The sequence below is a fragment of the Pyxicephalus adspersus genome, chromosome 9, assembly GCF_032062135.1.
Source record: "Pyxicephalus adspersus chromosome 9, UCB_Pads_2.0, whole genome shotgun sequence".
NCBI lineage: Eukaryota > Metazoa > Chordata > Amphibia > Anura > Pyxicephalidae > Pyxicephalus > Pyxicephalus adspersus.
The window spans coordinates 32,349,849-32,362,362 of NC_092866.1; the positions used below are offsets into that span (position 1 = coordinate 32,349,849).

A 12,514-nucleotide genomic window follows, 5' to 3' on the forward strand; every position below is an offset into this window, starting at 1 on the left:
CTGTACACACGGCAGATTTTCGCCCGATAATTGGCCGATGCCGATTATCGGGCGATAAAAATCTGACGTGTGTACGTAGCTTTAAATTGAAGGTAGTAGGCACTGAAAACAGTAGCCGAACAGGTTGGAAAGAGCAATTTCCTGATCTGCTGTTCTTTGGGACAACCTCCTCTCTCCTCAGGGTTTCACTGTCTGTATCTTCTGTTTTTGAGCCTGGTTGATGGCTCAAACAGTTATCGTGCCAGTTTTGATAATGATAATGTAAAATGTAACTGTGTCTTTTTCAAGGAAAATAAAGTACACTGGAGGGGATTCAACTAATATGAATATAAGTGAACAGAAAGATTTGTCAAGCTAACTTTTTGAAGTGAAAATAGGAAGACATAAGGGCTAATTGAATTCATATAATACTAGACAGGAAATAAAATCAGGGTTCACCCACCCTGCCTTTGCAAACAAAATTGTTGCTACCTCTAAAGTCTAGGCCAGCACAACTGGACTTTGTCAGAAGCTGATCATGATGGAAAGGTTTCTTCTTGCAACATACCTAATTATATAACACAAATCATGTTTGCTTCAGTTAATCACCTTTTTATCAGTAACTCCACCTAGAACTGCATTATATGTCCCAGTATTAGGCAGCTGCTTGCAAAGTTCAAACATTAGCTATTTTTGAGCAACATTCTAGCTTATCTTATCCATTAGCTATTTTTGATCATCATAAGACGATTTTAATACCATTAGACACAACATAAGATATAGAGAAATAATAAAGGAAAACAGTAAATTATCCTAGACCTAGACCCCTGGCAGCAGTATTCATGCAACTCCATAATAAATGTTTATAATAATATGTTTTTGAGCATTATCCTTTCTATGATATGATTAGCTATTTTTTTTTCAGAGACATTCCCACTTCTGGACTTGATGCAATTCTACAAGCAGTAATGGGAAGACTGGGGCACAGTAAAGTCAACATTCTAGCTTATCTTATCTTATCCAGAAGTATCTGTACATAGAAGAAGTTGTAAGATACTTGTTGTACATCACTGTGTAATATATATAGCTTTATTCGTTCCCCCTTTACAAGATCCTAACAATCTCTAAATAGCAGATGAGAGAACAGACTGAAAATAACGAATACATCGAAAAATTAAAAACTCCAGCTAATGGTAAAATTAAAAATATAGAGGAAGCTAAAGTAAAGTTAGGTAAAATAAATTCTTACATGATATTTTTGAACAGTTTTCTTGGGATTTCCTAAAAGCTGTGACATTGAAAAGAAACCAATAAGGATTTATACTCCATTTATAGACAATGTTAGAAGGGATAACAAAAGAAATGATATGGTTTTCTATAACTGCTAAATTAAAAGAAAAAATCCAATCCTGCTTCCTCACAATTTAAGTAAAATTGATGGGGTCCATAAAATATATACTAAAATATGTTCTAGGTCCATAAAATATATTCTAGAAATGTAATTTCTTGCTCATGTCAATGCTTGAATGCTATTTTCCAGAAAGTTTACTCATGTTACCTTTATTTATTAACAGTTGGATTGAGCTTGTAACTATAACCCCCACATAGCAGGCAGATTAGCAAACTTCATTACATAGTTTCATGTGCAGCTAAAGTTCTAGGAATGCATAGAATTTATCTAAAAACAAAGAATTGGATTTACATTTCAAGCATTAAATGGGGATGTGCAGGTTCAAGAAAACTTATCTTAGAGTCACTCCTAAAAAAATGTCCAGTCTGACCGATCAACACACTTTTCTCCCAACAAAGGGAACTCCTAAGCCAATGGTTTACGCTAATAACAAATTTAGGTAAATCTGTGGGTATCACAGCTATCTGCTGTCCACTGTCACCTTTAGAAATAAATGTGTGTGGATGTGTCTAATGTGTTAGCCCTGCATTTGAGGCTCTTAGTTTCACAAGCTTCCATGCTAATGCTTCACCTTAGTAATATATAGATTACTAATTTCTATCTGCAATTTCAATGAAAGCACTGTAAGAGCATCGACAAGACAATAAAATGCCCATTGTCTTCTCCTAAATAACTTTTAAATACCTGTAGATTGTTCCAATGCTTGCAGGGCAAATTGTTCTTGAATCCGTGAGAAAACAGCAGTCAACTGCAAAGGAAAAACAATGAAGGTTATAGGAGTCCTTTATACTCCTGCAACTAAATGATATAATCCACAAAACATTAAAGCAGAGGTTCCAAAGAATTCTCACTTGAACTATACAGACAGGAATGCCAGTGTTTGGAAACCATTTAAAGAAAAGAGGGCTGCATAATATTGCCTCCCCAAACCTGCAGGCCACATTTATTTGCTTTATTTTATACTTGTCATTAGTGATTTATATACCTCAATAGAAAAACAGACAGAAATCACTTATGTTTGCTGAAAATCAGAAGCATAAATCAAACTTTGCTTTTTTGGCCACTGTGTAACAGTAAAAATAATCTGTTCAACCTTTATAATGTATTAGCATGTAAATGAAAGAAAATCTATCTCAAGAAAAATGTTAAACCCCTTACTGCTGACCTCCTTTTGAAAATGTTAGTTGTCTGGTAGTATTTGCACAATAAGAAACCAAGAACAAGAATGCAAAGGACTTCTGACTTTTTTCTGAATTTCCTGTGTCAGGTATATACGTGGTAAGCAAATCGAGTTATCTTTTTGCTAAACTCTAACTAGTCTGTGTCATGAGGAATACAAATAACAAAAACTAGACCGAGGTCCAAAACTCCAAATTAAATCTAAGCAAATGGTTTAATCTTAAAACCACACTGGGATAAAGGAAGCAAGCAGTCTTTTCTTAAGTATCAACCTGCACTATATCATATTTAACTAGTTAGACCTCCAGCCTAGAGGAAAAAGCAGTACCCAAAAATTAAAAAATGTTGCTAAATTCCTGAAGTCAAACACTGTGTATGTGTAATTCTCCTACAATGTAGGGTATTGCTGGTAATAGGTAATGCTGAGAATGCAAACAATGGTATGTGTTTTTTTCCTCTTAGGTTCATACCGCACATGCACACAACAATGTTCCAGACGCCAGTCAACTAGCCATAAAGGGGCGGGAATCCCCTAATCCCCACCCTTGCCTCTTATGCTTGCAGCACCTCCATCTGGCGATACTCTGCAAATTTCTGCTACTCTGCTAAGGTGTGCCATCACATTGGGACCTTCACAACACAGCCTCCCTTGGTTTTCTACATACTCAGGTGTATAGATATTTACATTTTTACCATTTCTGGGTTAAATACTTTTGTTATGCATTTGTAAGGGAACCACTTTCCCCGACATAAGCCTTTTTTACAATAGTAATAATATATCTATATCAGACATTTGTTATGTCTACTGTAGCACATTCTTTAACCCCCTAGCGGTAATCCCAAGTGTGACTCGGGCTGGATTTTACCTGCAAAAAGTGGTAATACTGAGTCACACTCAGGGTTGCCGAAAACTTTAAAAAATCCCATTTACCTTGCTCTGTCGGTGGCCCCGGCATCCTGCTGGTCCCTGCATGTCCTGGGGACAAGCCCTCCTCCTCCTCTGATCTTCAGCCGCGAACCACAGTGACGATCTCTGTCGTGCATGCATCGGTGCGGGCGGGAGGATTGGCGGGAAATTCAAATAATTTTGTATTGGATTCAATACAAAATAGCTGTATTGAGTCCAATACAAAGAAATCTTCATTATATATATATATATATTTTTTTTTTAAACAGATTTTTGTGTTTTTTATTTAACGTTTATTATTAAATTTATTAAATATTGGACATATTTCGGTTATGCCTAAGAATTATAGCCTACCATGTAAAATAAATTTCCATGCAAAAAAAAATGTAACCCTTTTTGCATGAAAATATGGAGAGAATTAGAATGCTAGGGGACTTAACTTTAATACCTTAAGTTTGGATTTATTAACCATTTATACCCCTTTACTTGTTTATTATGTAACTTTACAATAAGTTCCAATCTTTACCTTAAGTAATTGTGAAAAATTTTTAGTGAAAATTGATTCATATACATTGAAACCATATTGAAATCCCTGTTTGAAAGTTTTCCTTTTCATCTACAAGTAAAATCAAGAATCATTATTGAACTACAAACGTTATTGTGACCTCAACTAACATCTGTTCATTTTCTAAATATCTTTCTACTACGGGAACCACCATATCATATTTAACAAACTCTGTTATATGCAGTGACAAACTTTTAGCAACCACACAAACAATACAATACACACACACACACACACCAATGAATCTGTATAAAACATATATAGGTACACAACAAAATAAATCAACACACACGTTTGATATGTATTTATTTCAGCAATATGAAGCTCTATATACAAATCCAATGTCACAATATCGTGTTATTCTTCAAAACCTAAAAAAAAAAAAAAAAACTGCACACAAAATAGTAATATCATTGCTTTTTCATATCCGGTATTCACATTTTCATATTCTATGTATAAACTAGCTTACCTGTTTAAGTCTCTTACCAATTCATAACACGTGTATTACTCTATGTACAGTCATATAATGCTCCTTGCAGATCCATTGAGGAAGCCGGCAGGCAAAACGCGTCAGTATACAAGATGCTACCATTGTTCAAAATACTTATGCATTCAGAGATACCTTTGCCTAGCACAAATGTCTCATATCTCATCTAAATTCACTTGGGATTGACCCATCTCCCTTGTTTATTTGCAAATTAAACAACTTATTGCGTTTTTTATGATGTTCAATGTAATTCACCTAATATACTTTTGTTTGCCAAAAAAAAAAAAACGGCTTTTACTCTTTATTTCTTTTAGATTATATGAATTTTGGGGTTAACAAAACTATGAATATCAAAAATGTTAGAGGATAGATGGATCTCTTTCTGTTATCTTCTCATTTATTGACATGGAGCAAGCACTGTTGGTCAAAGTGCTGCTTCTGCATGCTGGTGTAATGGTGCTCCAAAAGTAGCACCACAGAATAAATTCTCAGTCATGTGTATTCCAATGGCCATAGCTCATTCTTATCTAAAACATGCACATCACACTGGAAAAGTCTGTCATTTGCAGCCTGTTTTTTTGTGCAGCACTTAAAATATAAGGGAAGGGGTGTTATAAATAAATGGTCATACAATTATTAATACTGTGGTAATGCTAGTGACAGACTGCACCATGATCAGACAAAGTAAATAAAGCCAAGGTTCATTCTAAGAAAAAAAAGAAAGTTTTTTTTTTGTTCTGTTGAAATTTCAGAAAGGTTTCCTAGCTGGTAAATAGTAATTGTAGTGCAGATAAACAGCATTGCAAGCCATTCTGTGCACTGCAATATAGCACTTACTATATTGTACAGTTGTACTTTGTATGTATAGGCTCTGTAGATTTCTTTTTAAACTAACAATCACCAAACGAAAGATTACTACACAATATAGCAACACTCTTTAAACTCCTATAGCTGTAACTTATTTTAGGTCTCACAACCTAAAGCTTTCACGATCCTTTCCAACGACTAAGCACTGCACGATGCATGAACGCGTGCTCTACATACAGCATCGTTTTACTCTATGGAGAGGGGAGGGGGAGAGCGACTGAGCGGCACCCCCCTGCATGCTCTTCCCCTTCCCTTGGATTAGGGTCATCCATCGTTTGTGGATCCGCCAGGACGGTCGTTCAGACGATGGATGACGGGCGCTGTACACCAGATTCTCGTCCGATATCGGCCTCGAGAACCAAGAGAGAACCATTGGACGTGTGTACGTAGCTTTAGAGTAAGTGGTAAAATAAAGCACCAATGGTTTCAGATTGTCCCATTTCCAGCTCCTAAAATATTGTCTTTATGCTGATATTGGACTGCAGCTATTTTTTTCTCAACAACTCCTCACTCCTTAACACTAACTTGAGCAAGTTCTTTTCTCTTCTTTTACTTAACCCCCCTAGCGGTAATCCCAAGTGTGACTTGTGGGTGGATTTTACTAGCAAAAAGCGGTAATCCCGAGTCACACTAGGGGTAAATTTAGAAGCCCCCCTTACCTTTGAACTGATGGTCCCGATGTGATGCCGGGGCGCCAGTCTGTTGGGGGGCATGGCCGAGCGGGAAATTTAAAAGCAGATTACCGAGTAATCTGCTTTTAAATACCACCCGGGTCCCGGCCACGCCGCTGCTCGCATCAGCAGTGAGATGCAAAGCACAATGCAGGACTTCTGCATTGTGCTTCACATCTCACTGCAGATGCGAGCAGCATTAGTAAATTCTGGGGGTGATGCCAGCTGGCACCACCTCGGGAATTTGCTATTGCTGCTCGCATCTCCTGGAAGATGGGATGCACAATGCAGAAGGTCTGCATTGTGCTTTGCATCTCCCTGGAGATGCAGAGCAGCAGCGTCGGGGTGAGGCGGGCGGGACATCCCCACTCGCATTACCCGGGAGGATGTGTCATCTTCCGGGTGATGCGAGTGGTGATGTATTGGGGGGTGTGTACGGGCGGCAAATTTAAAAGCAGATTACAAAGTAATCTGCTTTTAAATGGGTTTTACAGTAAAAAAAACACTATACAACATACAATAAAAATAAAAGTACATTTTTAATTTTATTTTAAATTACATTGTTGTCTATTTCATTATTTTTTAAAATTATTATTTATAATTATGTATTATATTATAATTTATGAAAATTAGGATCACTTTTTGCATCAAAAAACTGACAGAATTAGAACGCTAGGGGGGTTAGTTATCTACGTCTGACCCAGCATAAAACACATTATAGTAGGTCACTTTATTTGAGTTTAGAGCTTGATCACCCTCAACTTTTTCACAATAACCAAGACCTTCTAATGAGGTTGATGTTCACTCTGCAAAGGATAGGAGATAAATGAACTACCCCTAAAGATTAATAGGTCACTTTGCTAAGTGGACAGTCTAAATTCCTTTAGAAAAATCAACCTCAATATCCCATCTTTTTTATCTCTTAGTTTAAGGCTAAGTATTCATCAAATGGGCCTCCATCTGTGGTGTCAGTACATAAACCCTCAACTTCAAATTTCTTTCCTCAGTTTTTGTCACTTCTGACTCATATTTTTAGATACAGCATATAAGGCATCTTAGCCCTAACAATAGAAGGCAATATCATATCTTTGCGATTTTTTTCTGTAATTATCGCTGAATTTTCGCTGTAATTACCAAGGCAGATGCCAACTGTCCAACTGAGGCAGACAGATGAAGACAATCAGTAACCCCCTTCTCCCAATCACATCATCTAACTTTAAAAATAAGTACAGACATCTTTTGGGTTGGCATATTTATCAATAATGCTGAGGATAATGTGTGAATATGAATGGTGACATGTTCAGTTTGCCAACAGTGGTACGTACCTAAAGACTGTTTGATAAGGATGAGGAGGACATCAGTTATCTGGCCCATTAAAACTTATTTGTCAGCCTCAGCCCCTCTTCTCTAGCCACTTGAACCAATGAAGAATACAGTGTATTATATATCATGTGACTAATGTCTTCCTTCCATGAGAATGCACCAAGTGCTATGGCATCTACACATGGCTTTGTTTCATGGCCTAAAACCACATTTATTTCAAGGTACAGATTATTACTTAACAAATGTAGCTTTTATAAAGGCATTGTCAATATAAAAAAATGAACATTCCTGGTACAGAACAATGTGTTCTAAAATCCTACTGAAATGAGAAGAATGACCATTTAAACCTCCAGAATCAATATGAACACAATGAAAGATCATTGGACTAACATACAAAAAATTATACTTTACATAAAGCAGCTCTAATCCACCCTATCATTTACACTGAGCTAAATTAAATTTTTTATCTCCATTCACAGTTCACCAACCCATATGGTCAAAGAACCACTGATGGTTTACATCCCCAGCACCTCTTTACAGCCCTATTCACTTCTATGGGCCGTTTCATGAGAAGGAGAACAGAGAGAGTCCCATTAAAAAAATTAATTTTCTGATCTGTAGTCTGTAAGAAAAATAACCTTAATGCTGTATACTAAACAATTTTTCAATTTTGAAAAGTAGTTTTTAAAAGTCTTCAACCCAACAGAGAATTTGTGGTCATAAATGCCACCTTTGTTTCAAAATACACTAAACAAATCACCAAATACCATAGTATATTTACTAGCAGAAGCATAGCAGCTCAAACTTGGTACCCACAAAGAAGAAAAAAGCTAGACAATTTGTATGGAAAAGGCAAACCAATTATGCATGTGGGTATTTTTAAAGAGATTTAAATTATAAAGTAAGTATTTTAACTGCTTACCTGAAGTATATGGTCATATATTAAGTATATGCATTTATTCAGTTGTAATGTGCCTTGACTATTCCAGGAGTCACCTTTTAGCACAGCACCCTTTGTCCCTATGGCCTCCTTCTGGGATTGTATAAACCAGCATATTCATATTCTCTCTCCTGTGTATATTATATATATATATATATATATATATATATATATATACACACATACACACACACACACACACACACACACACACACACACATACACACACACACATATATATATATATATATATATATATACACACATACACACACACACACACACATATACACCACATACATATATACATACACACACAATTTTGATGTATATACAAGGAAATATATTTTTGGTCCACAAAAGTAATATATAATGTAGCCTACATGTCCTTAGTACATCTTTTTTCCCCCAGACATTATTATTCACACTGTATCTATGAAAGGAGTCATGGCTGACACACAGGTTGGTCTTTAAACAACAGTAAGTGACAAGGACCATGCATTTCTGGCAAGATCAACACATATTTTGTTGATGGGGTGACCCAAGTACTAAAAAAAATTGGAGAAACAAATATTTTATGGCTAAAACACATTTTGCAAGACTACTGGCCAAGTACTTTGGCAACGATAGGCTTTGGAAGGCTTTGGCATTTATACAAAAACACATCACTAAAGGAGTAGAATATGTTCATTTTGTGGACATTGGTAAACAGGGTAATTCTGTGTTCACTTCAATCAATTGCTGTTCAAAATTCATTCTTGATTGCTAAAGGAAAAACACTTGTGTTTTAATTGTTACTTTTCTTGTTGGGACACGTCTCCTTATGGGAAGTGCAAAAGGAATCTTTGGAATGAGTCCCTGCTGGTGGGATACGTTTCATTTTATTTCCAGATAGTCATACAAGATATATCAATCCATCGATGACAATAAATACTAACAAAGGTTTTCATCATACAGAAATGTAAAAACATTTTAATTGAAAGTCAGCTGCTAGTACACATGGGTAACCTGTCACCAAGGTACCTTAATCACTGTGCTCATTAGAAAAGTGAACGAGCATCCTGGTGGTTTTGATAAATGGTTGATCATTTGTCACCCCAGTTCTTTTCAATGGGGACCCATAGGAGTCACTTAAAGTACCATTACATAGGTATGGAGCTAAAGTTTCACTTTGAAAATTTGCAATCAGTTTATTATCACAGAAAGGAGCAGGCGATGTCACTTCTGCAATAAAACAAACTTATTTGCCTCGAAGATGCCATGATGTGCTGGGTATCCCTGCAGACTGAAAGAACTTCCATGAATATGTGTGGGGCTTACAGCATCCCAGTCCAGCCAATTAAGATGGCCAAAGGTCAGAAAACGGAGAAGAATAATATGGCAGCACTCACAACACAGAGAGTCGAGTAAGTGTATTTAAAAAAAATTTGACCAGGCAAACCTCAAATTCCACTTTAAAAATTGTGGATCAGACAGGGCTTTTTTGCCAGAAAAGGACAGGCGATATCCCTTCTGCAATAAGCATTCTTACCTGTCTCATAGCTCCCTGGAGCTGTCAAAATCACTTGGCTGCGCATGTACAGCTCAGTGTTTATTGCCAGGATACCCGAAAATCCCGGCACCGAAAGAACTCTCGCTCCTGCATGGGAGTTGCCTTTTCTTGGCCCAGCAAATCAAGTTGGCAGAAGATGACAACAAGGAAGAGAAGAAGGAAGAAGATGGAAGCACTATGTGACAGAACATGGACAGGCAAGTATAACAAGGTTTGCCTCCACTTCCAGTACTACCACAGAATTTGAGTGTTTCTGTAACTCCATTGTCTACGAACCTCAACATGTTGCTGATAGAGACCCATTCTGTGCTGCGTGACAGGTTTTCTTAATAGAAGAACCACAAATACTTAATTTACCTTCTAAAGTAACTAAAATTTAACTTGTGTATGTTACAAGATTACAAAAGGTTTGTGACTTTCTTCCGTCATGTGACAGTATTTAGAAAAGGAACATTGGCTGCTTAGTGCTAAGCACTGTGTGTCAAAGTAACATACTTTCCCATAACACACTGGGCATTTCCTGGCTTGGAAGCTTGAAATTAACCTGCCATTTGAGCTGGAGGGAAAAACAAACAATCTTTTTAATAATGTATATATATATATATATATACACACAAAAACACCACCCCTGAACAGCATCCCCATTGTGCCCACCAGCAGCAGAAGTATAGCATACAAAGTGCCCGTAATTTCTCACTGCCCAGTACTTTTAGGTATCGATGAATCATCCGACTTTTCCCTCCCACAGTGCCTCAGCAAATGGCCAGTCCTGCTCACTGTCACGTGGGTGTACCCAAAGAGCTTACAAAAAAAAAAAAAAAAAAAAAAAAAAAAATGGGAAGGTCCATGAAGACCCCTTACCAGTATCCAGTCCTGCTCACTGTCACGTGGGTGTACCCAAAAAACTTACAAAAAAAAAAAAAAAAAAAAGACTACATATGGGAAGGTCCATGAAGACCCCTTACCAGTATCATGCGAGACATTTTCCTAAATACACACAAACTTCCATTCCTCCATCACTGACCATGTGCCCAGTTACTCCTACCTACCCTTCGTGTCACGCCTAGACGTTCCTCCTTGAGACAATGACACGCAACACATTAACAGCTACCCACAGACTATACATTTCCTTATCACTTCATACTGAAAGAATACCGACACACGTACATATTAAAAATAATAATTATTAATAAGTAATAAAGAAAACGTGGAGGACGTACAGCAATACAACACCCACACCACTTCAAGTGACATGAGCTGAACCCACCCACCGCTCACCGTTCTGTGCTGCAGACTGATCATGGAGCTGGTGAAGGGCGCACTAGGTTATTATATGATATGTCAAAGTCCAAACTGTCACCAGACCAACCCGACCCATCCACTCTGATAGAACGCATCAATCCCACCACAAGTGCAACGTCACCATTACACACCCGCACAGCTGTGTGGAGTAAAACCACCGTCACGCCCACAACTACGTATCACCGCCTACATTCCTATGCAATGATGAAGGGGCGCGTCTGTGACGTCACTCCAGACACTGTAAAAGTATATAGAAGAGGCGGGATGTTCGAGTTGGGTTTTTGTTCCTTGCGGGCTTCGATGTAGGATGTCAGTGGTGCTGTAATTATTCATAAATAAAGATAATTGTAAATATGGGTTTAAGGGCTGAAACAGCTTTTCCTGATCTCCAACATCTGAAATTAGGAGATAATTTATGACAGCTCTTTACCAGGTGCATAGCAAGCTGCTGTGATCCAAAGCACGGGGTGACACATTTGCATGTGGTTGCAGATGCGGCCATGATGCAGGTTTTCTAAAGGAAACCTGTAACTTTCTGAAATTGCACTAAATTCCACTGTGAATGCAGGCACAACTTGGTTCCCAACTGCTCGTATTTATTTTAATAGGGGTGGTTGGGACCACAAATTCAGCCAGTGGCAGAACTCTGCCCTTCATCCCCTCGTCAAAATGGCATTATAGGAACCCTAGACTCAAGTAGGTACAGTTATCTTCAGGTACTCCTATCACCGGTAAATGATGGAAGCTGCCATTGCTGACCTGGTTCTATAATATACAGAATATCTATTTGGTGTTCATCTACCATTAATACTCTAAAAACACTGACCCAGAACATGTGTTCAGTTCATTGTGACACCACCCTAGAGCGAGTTTAGCAAGGGCAGGTTTTTTTAATCATTCAGTATAGATTAACTTTAAGGAAAAATCCAATGGATCACTTAGATATCTGTTTGTAACAGCTTTACTGTCCCCCGGTATGGTACATAAAGTCATCCATGGTCAACTCTATATTCTGCTTTGGGAAGGGCAGACACCTTTATTACAATAGATGATGACCAAGACTGTTCCCATGTCATCCCGTGCACAGTGCATGAAGAATACATATCCAAACAATGGTTCTTCAAAGCGGAACTAAAATGGAAAAACAGAAAAACTATCAGCAGTCAGGTCCTTTGTTGCAGAAAAACAGACACTTACCTGCCTGTTGTGCATAAGCAGATCAGTGTAACATCCTGGCATGTGTGGCAGTTATGTCATTCTAGCCAGGCCAATAAAAATGGCTGAAGACCTGAACCTGTAGGAATACCAGATGAAGATGTCACTGCTGGTG

The 12,514-nt window shown here is 37.7% G+C and overlaps 1 protein-coding gene across 10 annotated transcripts in view; it reads right to left on the reverse strand.

Moving 5' to 3' along the window:
• Positions 1–11,338, reverse strand: part of LOC140337577 (uncharacterized) — a 37,210-nt gene extending 25,872 nt beyond the window's left edge. For 2 of the 10 annotated variants that reach the window (XM_072421283.1, XM_072421281.1), the window contains exons 1-2: positions 11,161–11,309; positions 2,075–2,138 (exon numbers count right to left, since the gene is read on the reverse strand). In XM_072421283.1, the coding sequence (XP_072277384.1) occupies positions 2,075–2,138; positions 11,161–11,184 (88 nt within the window). In that variant the 5' untranslated portion in view covers positions 11,185–11,309. The other 8 variants (XM_072421279.1, XM_072421276.1, XM_072421282.1 and 5 more) reach the window with 8 other exon arrangements.
• Between the last annotated feature and the right edge of the window lie 1,176 nt (positions 11,339–12,514).